General features: G+C 36.8%; 1 protein-coding gene across 1 annotated transcript in view; it reads right to left on the bottom strand.

The window, feature by feature from the left end:
- CDH26 (cadherin 26) overlaps positions 1-13,978 on the bottom strand; it is a 66,204-nt gene extending 52,226 nt beyond the window's left edge. The window contains exon 1 of the mRNA XM_051976682.1: positions 13,893-13,978. Coding sequence (XP_051832642.1) covers positions 13,893-13,943 — 51 coding nt within the window. The 5' untranslated portion in view covers positions 13,944-13,978. The remainder of the gene's footprint in view (positions 1-13,892) is intronic.
- Between the last annotated feature and the right edge of the window lie 5,219 nt (positions 13,979-19,197).

The following is a 19,197-nucleotide window of genomic DNA, read 5'->3' as shown; positions in this document are numbered from 1 at the left end:
ATCTACACTGTTGAAGCTCTTTACTTTTATTAAAACCTGGGATCCTTACCCTGCTGCAATCCTAGGTTTCCAACCTATCCCACTTTCTAAAATTTTGCAAAGACCACTATCAGTTTCTTAGCCATCACACCTATCAGTTCTTTCAGTAGAAAAGAGATGATATAAGAGGTAGAATACTAGACTTATACTAAAGATAATTGTCTTAGATACTTATTAGCCATATGACACTGGAGAGGTTATTTAGTATTCATCTTAAAATGGGATAATAGTCCATACCTTGTTACATTATAGTAACATCATGAGAGAATGTGAGTTTAATGCTTCACAAACCTCAAGGTCCTATTAAACATTAGTTTATTATTATTACAATAGGAGGTAACTCATTTGGGTATGAGGAATATACTTATTTTATTGTGGGTACCAATTCACTATTAACCATTTTTTCTGTACTTTCAACTCCACAGATGATTCTTCTCCTTAGAGAAAACAGAAGCAACATCAGAGTTGAAGAGCTAAATTCTTTGTATCACTACTTAATTAATCAAGAATTTATTAAGCATCCACTATGGGTCAGATACGCCTAAGTGCTTGGACTATAAAGACAAAACAAAACATTTCCTACCTTCAAGGAATTTACATTTTATTCAGAGAGGCAAACATATATCTATAGGCATGTAAAAATAAATACAAAATAGATAAAAAGTAATAGGGTGGATTCATTGGCAGCTGTGGAAGGACAGTTAGTAAAAAGATGATGCTTGAGTTTAGTCTTGAATGAAACTAGAGATTCTAAGAGACTGAAGTGAAAAGAGACAGAATTATAAGCATGAGGAATAGCAAAAGCAAAGAGGTGGGAGATAAAGTGTTATATATGAAAAACAGGAAGGCCAATTTGGTTGAATTGTGAAGTACTTGAAGGGAAGTGATATATAATAAAGATGGAAAGTATGTTCAAACCAGGTTATACAGAGTTATGAATGTCCAACAGAAGAGTTGATATTTTATTCTAGGGGTGATATAAGTAACATGGTCAGACCTGCCTTTTAGGAAAATCAGTTTGGAAACTGTGCGCAGGATGGATTGAGACAGGGAGAAATATTGGAAGGCTGTTGCAATAGTTCAGTGACAGTGATAAGAGACTGAATTAGGGTATTAACTATATGAAAAGAGAGAAAGGGACAGATTGAGAGATGTTATGGGTATAGATAACAAGACTTGTGACTAATCATATCTATGGAATGAGGAATGAGGAATGGAGGTTTCAGACCTGGGTGACTGGAAGAATGGTTATGCCCTCAAGAGAAATGGAAGTTTTCAGTTTTGGAAGCATTGAATTTGAGAGGTTAACAGGACAGGATGTCTAATAGACAGTTGTTCATACATAGGGAGCTGGAGATTACGAGAAAGACTGGATATATGGATCTGATATTCATCTGCATCAATATGATAATTAAGTACATAGGAGTCGATGAAGATACCAAGCATAGGCTATGGAGGGCCTGGATTCAATTCATAAAAGGGCCAATACAAGACAGCATGGTAATGTGCCTTTGATACACATCCTAGAATGTCAACAAACCTTTCTTTCATTCTTATTGGTCTAACAAAAACTTGTCTTGCTCCCTTGTAGCAAGATATTGGAGAGTAGAAAAATAAGGATACACAGAGGAGAAAGGGTAGGAAAATGATAGCAGTATAAATAAAGCTATAAAAAGGGGAAAGAATATGAGGCAGTTCCTCAACAAGAGGGGGTTAAATAGTATAAGTAGCAAGAAGTTGCTTGTCCTCCAAAAAATGATACAGTACTGCCAGAAACCATGTCCTTGGAGACAGGAACAACGTGACTACCTGCGCGTAAACTCTGAGCTAAGACCTTATCATGAACAAACAATACATCCTAAATTCCTGAGACAAGATAATGTGTGTCCCAGGAAATTGGCCCTATCTGCCCAGGAACTAGATAACGAGTATGCCCCAGGATGTCAGCCACACCTGTGGTCTGACATTCTTCTCTTTACATTGCAACCCCCCACACAGAAATCATATAAAACTAGACCCTCTTCATTCAATAAACTGAGACTTTGCTCCACCTCAGCTCGTCTCCCTCCTCATTTCTAACCCCATCCCTTTTCAGGCATTAGCCTTACAGGCAATGTCCACCTCGAGACCCACATTTTGATGACCTGCTGGATGGGTCATTTGGCGCCCAAACGTGGGGCCCCGAGACTGGACATCTGCCCGGCAGATTAAGAAGAATTTCATCCGGACCCGCTACGAGACCGCTCCACGGAGAGCCCCGCAACAGACCGCTCCACAGAGAGCCCCGCAACTGAAAGGTGAGTGATCATCTGCCGCATTCATGGGGACTAACTTATCTAAAGAACAGGCCTTTATTAAGGACCTTCAGAGTAGCCTTAGAGAAAGAGGAGTAAAAATTAAGAAAAAGGATCTTGTTCGGTTTTTCCTTTTCATTGATGATGTCTGTCCCTGGTTCATTGTCAACAGCCCTGAAATCCACCCTGCTAAGTGGCAAAAGGTGGGACGAGATCTTAATAACAAATTGAAAACCGAAGGGCCCGAATCCGTACCCACTCATGTTCTTTCCTATTGGAATCTGATCAATGATATTGTAGAATGTGCCTCCCTTGACGGGGGTACACGACAGTTACTCATTTCTGCAGAGTCCTCTCTCCGCCCTTTGTCCCGAGCGGCATCCACCCAGTCTCTCCAAAAAACAGGGAAGCCGTCTTCACGACCTCCATCAGGGATCATTGAGATCCCTTCCATCAAGTCTATCTACCCCCCACTTCCCAAAGAAGGGACTCCCCCCATAGAAAGCAATCTCGCATACCCCGTCTTCCCCGCCGCCGAACCTAAACTCCCTGTGAAAAAGGAAAGTGAAACTCAGGATGCCCTTAGCGCCTCAGATGTTGCTGAATTAGAAAGCGAGGCCGCAGGGTATATTCCACCTCCTCACAGCTTGCCCCTTCTTACCACCCCGATACTTAACCCCCCTGTCACCCCGGTCATTGACCTCACCACAGCTAAGCAAGACTTAACTGAAAAAGTAAAAAATCTTCGAGAAGTTCTAGACTTACAAACTCAATATCTACAAATGACGAACGAACTCTCGGCATTACAACAATCTTTACAAAGAACTCTCTCCCTCCTGTGTCAGGGTATCAGAGACAATTACCCAAAGCGGTGAGACCCTTGAAGAATAAGAGAAACCTCCCCTCACTCACAAAAATTAAAAACCCCGCCCCTGCACAGCTTGCCTTCCCTGTGTTAAAAAGCCAGAAAACTTTAGTGGCACCAAAGGAGACAGAGGAGGAAGGTGGGGATGAAGGTGAGGCAGAAGCTTCAGGGGAAGAAGAAGGAGTAGCAGAAGGCCAACGAAATCAATTCGGCATTTGGGAGAGTAAGTCTGTCTGGGTACCTTTTGGGGTACCATCTGGTTTGGTTCTGGTTATTCTGGTTCTGGTCTGTTCTGTTGCTAGCAACCTGTGGTCTCAGAATAAATACCGACGGGTTTAAAAATTCTGAGATGGATATTTTCTGGGACGCTGGAAAATATCCTCTGGGTATATGTTATGTGTTATATGTTTGTTTAGTGTTGTAACTGTGTAGTCTGTGTGATGTGTGTTCTATGTTCTGTGTGATTTGTCTGTTTTATTGGTTGGAAAAATTTTTAAAAATGACGTTGCAACTGTGCTTAATAAAATGGAGCTCCATGTTTATCTGTGTGTGTCTGTGTTAAAAATTAGTAAGCTTGTAAGAGATAAGGATTCAGCCTCTGTGTTGCAGGCTTAGAAAATATCAAGAAGTTTGAAAAATCTTTCTCTGTCTCTGGCTGACTGCAGCAGCCTGTGAGAAGAAGGGAGAAAAGGGAGAGAAAGGAAGAAATTAAAAAAAAAAAAAAAAGGAAATGAAAAAATAGATTGAAAGGGATTTGAAAGTTTGGAAAGTTAATATATAGCAGTGTGCTAACATTTAAAGGAAAGAAGTTTGAATGGAATATCTAGACATTCTCTGTGAAGGCAGAGAAAAGCACTAAATGGGCTTGGAAGTTCACAGAAACCCCTTTGGATTCTGAAATGGGAAAAGGTGAAACAAACTTCTCTCTGAGGGTGGAGGTCCTGGAAACAGCCCCTAGTCTGTTTTTGCTGATTTAAAAGCTTTGTTAAGTTTTAAGAACAATGATTAAGAAATTTGGAAATTGGTTGTTTGAAAATTTGCTTGTGATTTTAAAACTTTTAACCTGTTGTACTAACTTTGTAAGTACACAGAATTTAGCTATTTTAAACGGACAGAAAAGGTTTTTTTTCCCCTCAAAACAAAGCCTACTAGAGTAATGAGCAATAAAATTCAAGCTTAGCCTGGCCTGGGCAATAAAAAGCTCTGGAGATAAGATGCTAATAGCTGTTAGAAGAAATGTGGTAGAAGAAAAAACTTTTAAAAAACAGCTGTATTAGTTTGATTCAGTTTGTTACCTTTTGAAATATATTGAGTTATTTGTTAACATAATTATACTGTAAATTCCAGTTCTGCTGGACAGTGTGGGTTTTGTGGAGGTTTGGATTATTCACTATAGTGTGAATCTTACAGGTTTTTGAAGGGAAAAGGAAAGACGAATGCAGGTGATTTAGGAAGGACTGATTTGTAGGGAAATTAGAGGTTTGCATGGTTTTAGGAAGGTGAAAGAAAGATTTTTGGGAGTAAGTGAAGAGGTGGGGGAGGGAGCCATCCACCTCCACTGTCTTCTGCTACTTTACAGTAGCATCAGGAGCATCTGATAGGAAAGTTCTTTAAGGAGATTGTTCAAATATGTAGCCAGGGAGAAAGAGAAAGTTGGAAATGGGTAGATTTGGGAAGAAACCTGATGTTGGGAAACTGATTGGCTAAATCTTGAAAAGGATCCCCATGTAGAAAATCGAGTGGGGAACCTGAGGGAAGTTTTTTTCTAGGGGGCAGGAGTGGGGGAAGGATGGCCATGTGGAATCCTCTCCTCCCCTCACCCCTCTAGAATGTGTTTCTGTGTGGTGATCTTTTTCTTCTCAAAACGCAGCCAGGTGATAAAAGTTCAGATCTTTTATTATCTCCAATATAGCCCGGTTAGCTTGGAGGCCTATCTCTCTGCTTGGTTCCAAGAGCTCTCTCCAAATGTCTTTAAATCCAAAGGTCTGGTCCTTCAGCCTCTGCCTCTGCTTACTTCAGCCTCCCCAGCTCCAGTCTTCATGTCATTCCGGTGAAATCTCGACTTGTAGCGTCTTCCTCTCTCGAGCACTCTCCGACTGGCCCATTGGCCTATTTATGCTCCTTCCAGAGAGAGGGATTATGGGTAGTTCTACTTAGTACCTTGTTTCAGGTTCTGCCCAAAACATCTTCTTGTAAGATTAGATCAACTCTAATTAGTTAGCAGTTAGTAAGGATTCCAACATTTCTGCCGTTTTTTTTTTTTCTTATCTGATTACGGCCAGTGCAGCAAACTTTGATTTTTTTTAAGGGCATACTTACTTTTAGGTTAATTGATTGAATATTTGGGTTTTTTTTTTAATACATAAAGGTTTTCTTGGTTAAGAGATATGGTCATAAATGTGATCCATACTTTGGTACGAATATTTCTAAAAGTTTAATTGCTATGTTAAAAAAACCTTGAATTCTTTTATGTGGAATTGGGTGTTTTGTATAAGTTTAAATTGATTGTATTGGGTCATCCTGAGGTTATTGAAAGGACCTCTGAACATAATAGTTTTTTCCTTGTCCTTTTGAAGATGTTTCTGTTATGGACAATATGCAGTTTGGGATGGTTTTCTATGTATTGGGTATTATAAAAGCAAAATGATTTGTATGTATAATGTTCACTTATGTAACATCTACCCAGATATGATAATTGTTCTAAGTTGTGAACTTACTGAGACAATTTCTTTCTGTCATGACTTATAAGGATATGATAAATAATTGTTTAAGATTTATCAGAAATTTGATTATTGACATCTGTTATTGGAGGTAAAAGTTTTTGGCTTAGAGTTAATTAGTTAATGCTATTTGGGAGTTCTAAAGCTCCACCCTCTGACAGTTACTGGGACAATTGATAAGCAGTTAAAACTCAACTGCTTATGTTATGTTATAGTTATGTTCTTTCATTTTTTCTTTTGTAACTGATCTCTCTGATCAGAGAAATGGTCAATAGAAACTGTTAATGCAATTCAATTATGTTATGACTTGCTATTTTCAATCTGGTTATATGTAATCATTGCATCCTAAATGCTTGGGCAACTAAGTATTTCGCCTAGTCATCTGTCTGTTACTGGATATTTGTGTTTTGTTCCTTTAAGGTTTCTACATGATAAGTGGACAATTAACAGAGGTCTGTAAGACTGCAGCCATTTGCTTGGTTTGTAAAGCAAACTCATCTCTTCACATAGGAAACTGCTGGCCAATTTATTTTGGCCTCCTCATGTTTTGCAGCAACCTGATGAACTGAGTCTATCTGAGACTGATCTAATCTTTATTTACTAGATTTGTGTTTTTGCTCTAGATTTTGGTCAAATTACAGATATTGGCTTGCTTCTGGAACCTGGATCAGCTTTGATCAGCTTTGATTGTCACCATGGCACACACCCACTCTGCATGGAATGAGAGCCTCCTATCACTTCACAGCCTGAAGCAGCAGTTTGTACATGAGACCATGGACTGGACCCTGCATCGAGTGTACTTTGGACTAATATAAGGGACTTTGGGAATGGTTGATGAATGACTGTTAAACCTTGCCTGGATCATCTATTACTGTGTGCTTAAGATTTGGGATGGGATTTGTTAACACTGTGTTGCTGTTATGTTTGAGGGATTTTTAGGAAATGCTACTGTACTAGTCTGTTATTTATAGGGATTTTGATTCACTCTTGGGATTTATATGGGCAATGGTCATTTGATAATTCCTTTCCGAAAAAAAAAAAAGGGGGGGGGGAAGAGATAGAACATTGGGAAACTGGTATATATTTTTTCAAAATACCTGAAAGAATGGGAACGCCTAGCTCCTATTCACTTTGCCTTAAGCACTTTTGCCCCACCCCCTATCTCACTAGTTCAGATTGAATTTGGATGCTTTAGTTTTAGAATCCCTTATTTTGTTAAAACCTCAACATCAACGAGCCTGGTGCAGCTTTACAATTTTCTACCATGGTTATGAATGACCCCTGGTATCGCAGATGGTGGACTCGGTCGAAGTCCCCCTGTGCCGGCTGTGGGTGAGCCAATGACGGGATTATTGTGGCCCCATATTTCAGGAACATCATACCCTCTGGCTGCAGGAACACCCAATGATGGGATTATTGTGGGCCCGTTCTCCAGAAGCACACCCCGGAAGTTTGATGCTGGGGTGCTGGGACGGATGCCGCCCACATAGCCTAAGACAGGGGTCCTGCCCTTTTTTTCTGGCCTTTAAGGTCGGATTATTTGGGTACTGAATATGGACACCGGCCACATAGCCTAAGACAGGCCTCCCACCCATATATAAATAAAAAAGGGGGACATGCCAGAAACCATGTCCTTGGAGACAGGAAGAACGTGACTACCTGCACGTAAACTCTGAGCTAAGACCTTATTGTGAACAAACAATACATCCTAAATTCCTGAGACAAGATAATGTGTGTCCCAGGAAATTGGCCCTATCCGCCCAGGAATTAGATAACGAGTATGCCCCAGGATGTCAACCACACCTGTGGTCTGACATTCTTCTCTTTACATTGCAACCCCCCACCCAGAAATCATATAAAACTAGACCCTCTTCATTCAATAAACTGAGACTTTGCTCCACCTCAGCTCGTCTCCCTCCTCATTTCTAACCCCATCCCTTTTCAGGCATTAGCCTTACAGGCAATGTCCACCTCGAGACCCACATTTTGATGACCTGCTGGACGGGTCACAATACAGCCACAAAGACATTTAGAAGAGAGATCATTCAGGGAAGGTCAGAGAAAAAGAGAAAAGTAGTAAATTTTGATGATTCCTATTCAGGTGTACTGAGGTAACTATATATCTAACTCAAAAAATAAGAGACTGATTCATAAGAGCACCAAAGAAACTGCCAGAAGGAAATTAAATAATTGTCTATGATTATGATGTCTTCAGCAGGAACTTGAATACCACAGTCACATAAACTGCATTTTTCGCATCTTGACCTTTTGAAAACAGGGGACGTAGAAGACAAAAATTCATTTGCAAAGTGAGTATTTGGATTTTTGTGTCATGGATTAAAATATTGCATTGACAAATACCCGACCAGGGATGAAGTATACCTAACATAATTTTTTAATAGTAAATCATTTGCTGGGTTTTCTATAAATTCAATCAATAGTACTTGCAACTATAAAGGATGACAGGGATAACATCTACCTAAACACATCCCCACAACAAGTTAGATACCATATAAGAAGCTACAGTGAAGGAAAAATAGAAGTTGGGATACCAATATGTTCACAGGAAGCAAAATCCAAAAATAGGGTCAATATATAAAACCTATGGCTTCTAATGCCTATACACAGGTAATTACACAAGTAATAAGCTCCAGCCCCATGATCTGTTCTTTCTGGAGCATATAGGGAACTCAATTGAGCTCTCTGGCCCTACTTCATTCTGAAGCTTGAGTCCAAACTTCCAAGGTTAATTTTCTCTTTAGTTTATGACTGGTTCTCTTCTATGCTATCAGGAATCATAATTCTTGGAACCATATCTTACTTGAACCCTCCTGCTCCTCCAAATCATCTTGCTATCTCTATCTCTCTCTTTCATATAAGAAAATTTTAATATACACTAAAGTAAACAAAATTGCAGTAAATTAACTTTCTAAATTAGAATAAAAAAAATATTAAGCATATACTAATTAACAAAAAATAAATATAAAGAGGTAGAGAACAAGACAGTAGCAAAACAAAGGCTATATTAGGATTTTGCTAAAGAATCTTATACTTGTCTCTAGTTATTCTATCAAAGGAAATGGTATTTTGTACCATCGGGCTGGGTTTTGTTTTTTTAATATATCAAGCAGTAATTTTTAAATCCAAAGGTCACTTAGCAGAAAATGTTGAGAAGTTTCCTTATAGATAAAGATAATGACAAAGCTCTTTATTAAAACATTAATATAATCATAAATATTCTTTGAGTTGCCACTCTGCAATGAAGACTTGTAGAAAATCAATAGTATAAACATGATCCAGATCCAAGAGTAAAGGGCTGGAGGAAAATCTGAATTCAAATCTAACTTCAGATATGTATTAGCTTTGTGATCCTGGGCAGCTCTTATAAAATCTGTCTGCCTATCTCAATTTCATTAACTATATAAAATGGGCATAAGAATAGTACCAATTTCTAGGGATTGTTAAAGCAACCAAATGAAACAACATTTGTAAAGGGCTTGGCACAATGCCTGATACCTAGTAGATTCTTAATAAATTCTCTGCTTCCTCTCTTCCTCTTTTTTCTCTCTCCCTCCTTCCTTCTCCTTCCTTCTTCCCTCCCTTCCCATCTTCTTTCCTTTCTTCCTTCCTCAAGAACTCAGTCACCATTTTATTACAATGATGCAATGGAGGTGGGGAGTATAGGAAAAGATTGCTGTAAACACCAATTAAAGAAATCAAAGTTCTTTTCTAAAGAAATATTCCAAAGACCAATAAAAATTATGCTAATTTTGTATCTGCTACTGATCTCTCACCATTAAGATGGAGAAACAGTTTTAACTGCAGTTTTTAGCAATGTAAATATGAGATATTAGCATTCCATAAATGCATCTCATTTTCTCCATGACTTATATCCTCAATCATATATAATTTTCAATGAATATTTTTAAGAAGATTGAAGACTGGCCTGAATCAATTTTCCAAGTCTGATCAATGTTCTTATCCAAATGGAAAGACAAGATTCTATTAGCATGTCAGTTTCATTTTCATGAAATTAAAACTAATTAGCTAAATAGAATTTGCTTTTATGTTGGCTACTCAGGTTAAAATGAGAGTGAACTCATCCAGTTCTCCAAGTCTCTTCCCAAGCCTCTCTTTTTAGCAAGGTCTTTAGTTTGGTTTAAAGTGTTTTACAGAAATTTAAAGCTAAAAGGAGCCTTAGAGACCGATAGTTGATTTCCCTTCCCATCACAACTCCTGTAACTGTTTAAAATAAGGACAAAAATCCATCAAGGAAATTCTGGGCTTTGTAACTGGATACCTATTCATCAAATTTTAATAAAAAAGTATGGAGGGCTGGGACAACTAGATGGTGCAGTAGATAGAACACTAGCCCTGAAGTCAGAAGGACCCAAATTCAAAAGCAGTCTCAAATACTTAATATTTCTTAGCTGTGCGATCCCAGACATGTCACTTAACACAAATTGCCTTGGGGAAAAAAAAGATAGAGAAGCAGCAGGGTGCAGTGGAAAGGATGTTGGATTTCTAGCTTGAGGACCTGAGTTTCAAATTTACATCTATTATTTCAAATCTGTATAATCTGGAGAATAGCTCTTATCATATGGTCCCACATGCAAGATAAAGAGATTGAGCTACCTGGTCTTTAATATTTCTTTCTGTTCTAAAAACTATGATCCTATTTTAGGAAAAGAGTAAGCAAATTCATAAGTGGGAAACCCAGCATCTAGGGCAAATTCTGTTACATAGATGAGAATGGTGGTGCTAACATAGAAAATGATCCAATCCAGGATTAGGCTTCATCAGGAATGGACGTATTTCATCTTTAAGAGAGGTCATTCATTGTCCAAGTAGTAGTGAGGCCCCTGGGATAGGGCCCTAAGAGAGGATATCACCGTAAGGGCCATAAGAAATACATGGTGAGGTACAAAAAGAAGCAATCTTTTTTCATGTCAGTCCTCAGAGCAAAGCAGGTTGCTGCTAGTTAGTTCTGAATGAAGGGGAGGAAAGGAAATCATTTTAACTTATTTCAGTATTAAAAGTGTTTATTTATATCTAATCACTTCAATGTGATTTCAACAAATGTCTGATTATTTAAATCAAATTCTGTTTGTTTTGATCCTCCATAATTCATATGTGACTATTTTAATATAATAGTCATTTCAGTAAATGGAACAGAAAAAAATTGAAAAGCTCTAAATTTTTATCAGATTCAACTCTAACTCATTCCCTAAAAAGAACAATTGTTGGAGCAATTACAGTACTTCACACTTGCAAAAATACACTGCTCTGTGGTGGATCATGGGATTTTACTATAAAGAGAAATCTTTAAATAACCCAATCCAACCTGATTAATTTACAGGTGAGGAAACTGAGGTCTAGAGAAAGAAAGAGCCTTGCCCAAGACATGCAGGCAGTAACAATATAATTGGCAACAGGAAGTATTATGAGCAAAGAGGTGGATTGACTTCTAGATTTGTAAATATTCCTCTATCCCAAGTTCTTTTAGAGCTCTTTTTTATTTTAGTGCTTGGGAAATTATTTCTTTCAAAATATAACCTACATCATAATCCTATCCATGAATATATTAGCTATTAACAGAATTCTACTATATAAGCCTTAAAAATAAAATTATTTTCTGATTAAGAGTCCTTGAGGTTTGTATGCTGTCCTTGGAGTCAAGAAGACTTGAAATAAAGCCTTGACAAAAAAAAAAAAATAATGAATCCAACATCATGGACAATTCAAAAAACATTTTAGTGACCCTATTCAACTCTCTATAACTACAGCTGGTAATAACTTTCTTTTGTAAAGGAAGGTTGCTCTTTGAGAATTTTCTGAATCAATTTAATCATAGATCCTGCTTTTCAGGGGTTTTTTATTACTTTTTTTTTTTTTTTTTTTATAAATGGGTATCTTTCTCTAAAGTCCTCTTCCAATGGATTGACCCTGGATTCTCAATACCTGGCAAATTCTGGCAGTTCTTAATAAAATGGAAAAAACAAATATAGTCCCAGAGTTGGATTATATATTTACAGAATCAACCTGGTTAAGTTCTTGAAACTACAAGTTGAAGATTTAGGAAGAGGGTTGGCACTACAAGTCATGAAGACTTTCACTAAAGCATAAATGTGTAAGGGTGAAAGTAACATATTGATGAAATTGTAGAACTTTGCAAAAAGGAAGCATGAAAATTCTTTTGATGGGATTGATTTGGGCCATGAATATAGCCTAAATTCCTGGCCACCAAGATCAAAGAAGATATCTCTTCCCAAAAAATAAAAAGTCCCATTTCATTCTGTAAAACAGGAAATGGCAAAACATTGACATCTTTCTTTCTTTAAAAAAAAAAAAAAAAAACAAGATGAGTGAAATATAATATCCATGACCCTGTTTTCTCTCCAGAAACCATTTCTTCAGTCTTAGTTTTCATTTATATAATGCTTAAGTTTTACAAAGTATTTTCCTCCCAACCCTGTTTGATAAGTAACAACCAAAGAGCATTATCTAACAATTTCTTAGAGTTAAGTATTAAAAACTGACTTAGTGATCTTAATTCTATCAATGTAAAATACAATGTAAAAAATCTTTTTTCTTCCAACACTCTCATTGTGATGTATAGTTGATAAAGAGTAGGCCTCAGAGCCAATAAGCCTACCTCAAATATATACTGGATGTGTGACCCAGGGCAAGTCACTTATCCTCTCAGTGTTCTAGGCCACTTTCTAAAACTAAAAACTTTCTTTAAAAAAAAAAAAAAAGGTGCTGACCTGCATTGATAAGAGTTTTCATATTCAGGATTTCCCTACACAAAAGAAATCACAATCGCAGCTCCTTAATCTTGTGTAAACACGTATCAGTTTCCTAGATTTTACTGAAACTGTATATATTTTCTGATTCCTTTATTCATTTTTATTTCCAGATTTTTACCATGAATAATTTGATAGATATATGTAACAATAACCATGCTTCATTCTCAAATTGTAGGTAGATACAATCTAAGAACTGTACTCTTTTAAAAATCAGAAATAATTTAAATAATATAATCTCAATTTATTCACAATTATGAAATGTGCTAGCTGGATACAATATGCTTCCCTTCCTCCAAAAACGGATATTTTTTTACTTTACTATACAACTTCCCAATAACTAACTACCTTTACAGAAAACTCACATGTTTCTAGCATACTTTTAATTTCCCAATAACTGGTCTTCTTAATTTGGATTCCACAAATTGCTCACTGAAGTGGGTATCCCCGCCATCTCCTTTAAGATTCCTATTTTATACTGTCATTCTGGATTAGATTATAAACTCCTTTTGCTTCATCAGCAATTAAAAGTGTCTGGCACATAGTAGGAACTTAATAAATGCTTATTGCCTATAACCTATATATTAATAGAGTATGGTCCAATTACTATTTAGCCTCATGTGCTTGGGATCTCAGTGCATCAACTCAAGCCTCAGCCCATTACAATAATCTATATGAATAATGATGCAAAAATTTAAACATTAGCTAAAAGTCTATCCACTGCATGAAAAACTTTCCAAGGATTTATTGATAGACAATTGATACAAGCAATAACATTGCGTGGCATCTATAAAAGGGGCTCTTTCAGCAGATGCTTGAGTAAACCATCTGTCCTCTACAGAGGAACCCAGATCTGGTTCCCAGTTTCAGCTCCTACACTTCTGTGATCTTCTGCAATTCACATTCTCTCCTTCAGCCCCAGTTTTTATTTCTTTAAACTGAGATGGAGTGGACCAGAAGATTTTTTAGGATCTCTCCAAGTTTTAACCTTCCCTAATTATCTGATTAAAGAAAGCATTTTGATTTCCTTTGGTGTTAAGCCAGAGCTTGACTCTGTTCGGGCTTATCCAAATTCCTTATTCTGAGTTCTACCCTTTTTCCTTCCCCCCCGCCCCCCTCCGCAGTTTCTGGGGAAGTTTCTGAACTACTAGCTCTAACCTAGACTCACCAGCATCAGGAAGACCTGAAGGCTCCACATGTCTTGAGGGATGGAGAGCATCCCCTGAGAGATCTCCGAGGACTGATGGTGGTACAGAGTAGTCTGTCTAATAATAAAGCAGTCTTAGTTTTACTGCCAGCTTTCTACAAACGGCTTCCCCCGCCCTCCTCCGCTCTTCTCCGCCCCTTGGTTCACACCCTGTGTTTTCTCATTCTTGACCTAGGTGCAACCCTATCGGCTAGTCGATCCTGGATTATGCTCCTCTCTCCATTGCAGCTCTTTGTCTGCTGTGTGACCACAGCAAATAGACTAAATAGGTGTAGTCATTTTTTTTCGTGAAGGTGGGGCGACGGATTTGAGCACATCAAATTTAGCATTCCTCTTCCGTCTAAAAATGTGGGGCACTCAATTTTCAGAGAAACATTCTGTATGTGCTTCACGTATAATCTGTTCCGTGTTAAATCTTTTGTGAAAGAGGAAAATTTTTCTTTCAAATCTAAAAAAAAAATTATTACATTTGCCAGTCTTTTAGTTCAGTGGCAGTTATATAGGCTATTTCCATGCGTATTAGCTCCTGTAAAACATAAACAAATTCTCTGAGAAAGAGTCCAAGAGAAAAGTTCTTTTAATTTTGTATTTCCAAAGCACTTAGGGAGTTAATTAAGGGAAGAAGATTCAGACACCTTTTACCATTCAAAGTATGTCTCATATTTGCCTAATGCAAGACTGCTGTGGTTGGAGTATATGATGTTTCAGTTTACTGGGCAAATCATTTACTCTCAATGAGTTTTGTTACCCAATCTTTAAACGAGGTATTTCGACTGGATCAGAAGTTCTTTATCTTTTTTTGTGCTTAAGTATTCTTTTGCTAGTCTGATAAAGCCTATGGATCCCATTTCAGAATGTTTTTAAATGCATTAAAAATGTATGGGGTTATAAAGGAAACTAATCATTATAAAATAGCAATTTTTTCATTTTAAATTTTATTTTTTTAACATTTCATGGATGTTAGTTAAGAACTGTTAAACTAGATGATCCCAAGGTTCCGTCCAGTTTATACACTGATTCTACACTTAAAACAAGATTCCTTGTAGAGAAGAAAGAGCATTGATCTAGTATTGAGGAAACCTGACTCTAGTTCTAGCTTTGCAAATATTTATTAATCTGTGTGACTTTAAGAAGTTCACTTTCCTTCTCTTGACTTGACTAACCTTAAATTTCCCCCATCTGTAAAAGGAACAGCATGGATTAGATTTCTATAACTCTGTCCAACTCTGCCATGGATTTTTTTTTAAAGCTGCATTTGACTCCCTTTTTTCAATTCCTGCGGAGTAGCGGGCTATTAGTAAATGGACTCTTCTATCCACCGGAAAAAGAAACATTTCTAAAATAAACACTTAGAATAGCAACGAGTAATCTTAAATAACTCAAGTTGTATTTCTACTTTCATATCACAAACCAAAGTTAATATTTCTTTGGTTGAAGGAAGATTTGATTTTAAATGATCATATTTACCTTAATGGAGATAAATGTTCAAACTTTTAGTCTGCTTGATACAGTAAAAACGACACTGGAATTGGGAGTAAGAAGAGACCCAGGTTTGAACCCTTATTGCCATTTACTATCTTTATAATCCCTTAAGCAAGTTATTTAACTTTTCTGAGTCTGTTTTCTCCTCTATAAAATAGGGTTAACAATACATGTACTTTCTTCATGGTAGAGAAGAAAAAATGAAGAAAAAAAATAAAATAATGTATGTAAAGCCTTTTGCCAAACTTTTAAGTGATATGTAAATGCTAACATCATAGGATCATAGAACGAAAGGGACCTAGAAGGCTATTTTTTCCAACTAGTTCATTTTATAGATGAGAAAACTGGGACCTAAATCACTTGTTATATTTCAGACTATTCATAATTCAAATCGACCTTCCTTAACAAATTCAAATTAGATATTACTGTATTTCTAAAAAGGTAGATATACTTTAAAAAATGTTATTTCATCAGCCACAAGGTGGCAACTTTCAAAAAGCAAGGTTTTGCTGAGGATGTAAATAACAAATCAGGGAGAAGCTTTGTAGAATTAAGAGATTCTGAGCTAGAAGGGACTTTATATAATCCAGTGACTTCATTTTATATGTGAAAAAACTGAGACCCAGAGAAATAAAGCCATTTCCTCCAGTGTAACAAAGGTAGTACCATATCTAGAATCTGCTCCCAAATTTTCTGATTCTAGTGGGTACAGCACAGCTGAGTGACTTTTCCCAACAAGGCTAAACAACCCAGGGTCAGAGATAATAGGATTGAAGGCCATGGTGGCCCTTTTTTGAGATTATGAATTCCTTTGGCAGTCTAGTAAAACTTATGGGACTCTCTTAGAATGGTGGTTTTAAAGGCATAAAATAAAATACACAGGCTTAGAAAGAAACTAATTGAGGGCAGCTAGGTGGTACAGTGGATAGGGCACCATCCCTGAAATCGGAAGACCTGAGTTCAAATTTGACCTTAACACTTCCTTGTTGTATGACTCTGGGCAAATCACTTCACCCCAATTGCCTAAGAAAAGAACAAACAAAAACGAATTCTACTGAAATAGCAAAATGTTTTATATATTCACAGATGTTAAGATTAAGGACCCCTTAACTTAGTTGCTAGCTATTATCTGAAATTATTCATTTAAAATTAAGAACCTTACCTTATACAATATGCAGGACCTAGAATAACTATAAAGGTTAGATAAGATCCAGACCTTTCTACAGCTTATAGCATAGTAGGGAATAGGCTAAAGTTGTAACTTTAATATACATCACCTGCTAAGTGCTTTTGAGTTTATCAAAGAGCTATGTGAGTTCACAGAGAAGGGTTGTCACCAATGAGGGATAGTGTGTATGTGTGCTAGAGAATTAAGGAGGGCTTCATAAAAAAATGACCCTTTAATTCAGTTTTAAAGGACTGATATGAATTCATGCAATGGAGCCCAGACTAGATAGGGAGGAAAATAAAGCCAGATAGGAGATAGTGGAATAGGAGAACAGGAAAGAATCAAAAGATAGGTAATTAGAGCCAGGGTCAGGCCTAAAAGAATGAAGGAATGATAGGATCACATAACTGGAACAAGACAGAAGACTCCATTGCATATCTTTAAAGTGGACCTTATTCTGACTATGAGGTATATGGTATAAATTGGTGAATTGATGGAACAGACTGAACATGGAAGTCATTGAATTTAAGATCAAGGAGCTATAAGACCAGGCTTTCAAAAGGTGATCAATAGGTGAATTAATTTTTTTTCTTTATAAATTTTTTTCAATAGTATTTTCTAAATATATACAGCCTTACTAATATGTAACTTCAGATAATAGCTAGCAATTAAGTTAACAGGTTCTTAATCTTAACATCTGTGAACATTTAAAACATTTTGCTATTTCAATACAAATTCGTTTTTATTTGTTCTTTTCTTAGGCAATTGGGGTGAAGTGCTTTGTTCAGTCACACAACAAAGAAGTGTTAAGTGTCTGAGATCAAATTTGAACTCAGGTCTTCCTCATTTCAGGGATGGTGCCCTATCCACTGCACCATCTAGTTGCCCCTAATTAGTGTCTTTCTAAATATATAGTTTTCAACATTCGTTTTCATAATACTTCATATTCCAAAATTTTCTCCCTTACCTCCCTCCACAAGACATCAAGTAATATGATGTAAGTTAAATATGGTGCACTAAAGTTTTTAAGGGTAAAAGATGGGGTGGACCAAATGTAAACCTGTGGACCAGATGTTGAAATCAAGAAAAAGATAAGAATATGCTGCATGTGAATAAATACAGGCAAAAAGAATGAGAAAAGGTGGCATAATGTGTCAGTATGGGCATTTTATTGCATTTCTATATAGTTCCAATTAATAAATATCTTTGGATTTGATCAGAAATAATTTAATGCAAAAGCTTAAGTTGGTGCTTTTTGAAATGTGAAGTAAGAGTCGCCACCTTCTGGATAACAAAAATAGTAACATCTTAAAAAAAAAAAAGAAAGAAAGAAAAAGAAAAATCACAAAAACAAATACATTCATTCACAGATATGTATATGTGTACATGTATACTTCTATAGAACCCAGAATAACTTGTTCAATCTCTATGTGCCTGACACTAATTTCCACCTGATGAGGTTTGGAGATTTGACAGTAGACAGGGACAGATTGACAGATAGATGACACAGTGCAGAAGCAGAAGCCAAATTCTATTTAATACATATTATTTGTGTGACCAAGAGCAAATCTCCTTCAAGCTTCAAGAATTTGCCTTAAACAAAGCTTTGGACATAGTTGCAATCTTTCTGGAGAGGAAGTACCCACACCAATGAAATCACAGATTATTCACTCACACATAAAGCTTCATTATTTTATTACTTCTCCAGCACTTTTCAATGAAATTGTAGTTTCATTGTGATTATTTGCTCTTCCATGCAGAGTAAAAATCTTCCACACAGTATGTTGTTTAAAAGGCTGTTTCCTCCTCTTCTGCCTCCCCTCCCCCCACAAAAAACCCCAGATTGGTCAACTTTCTGGTAATTCACTTCCCTTTACTTACTGGTCTGATTCTCAATCAAGAAGACAGTTCACTATTTACAATCTGAGTGGCATAGTAATAGTGGGCTGGACTTAAGAGGGAGGAAATTTTAAAGAGGAATCCTACCTTAGACACTTATTAACTAACTGGTCACTTGTGGTTTGTCTCTTCCGTAAAATGGGGATAATAATAGTATCCACCTTATAGGGCTTTTGTGAAGTTATAATGAAGTAATATTTAAAGCATTCTGCAAACCTTAAAATATTATATAATGCCAGTTGGTATTATTGAATCCATCCCTAAAATCTTCCTGCTTTTTCTTGGATCCTCCAGACGCTTGTAATTTGCTGATAGAGCCTTTGATAATCTGGAGTGACCTCTGCACATCATAAATCACCAGAGAAGGATTGTAGGAAAGAATATTTCCCCACTTGCCCTTGGGGAGGGAGGGGGAGAGAGAGAGATACACATTGATTAAATAATAATATAATAAAGCCTTTTATAGGGTTTTTGATGAAACAATTAAGAAATTCAATAAATTATATTTAAGAATGTGCCTAAAATGGCCACCCTCTTTGAACCAAAGGTCTCCCTGCGAGGCATATACTGTAAAGACATGAAAGATAGAAGGGAAAAAAAGGCTCAATTACACCTAAATATTTATAGAGCACTTTTGGGAGTAGTAAAAAATTGGAAACAAAGTAGTAAACTAAAAACTGGAAAATATTGTGATATATGTGTAACAGAATATTACTG

Source organism: Antechinus flavipes, chromosome 2, assembly GCF_016432865.1.
Source record: "Antechinus flavipes isolate AdamAnt ecotype Samford, QLD, Australia chromosome 2, AdamAnt_v2, whole genome shotgun sequence".
NCBI lineage: Eukaryota > Metazoa > Chordata > Mammalia > Dasyuromorphia > Dasyuridae > Antechinus > Antechinus flavipes.
The sequence above is the reverse complement of the archived record's forward strand: the minus strand, read 5'-3'. Positions and strand labels throughout refer to the sequence as shown.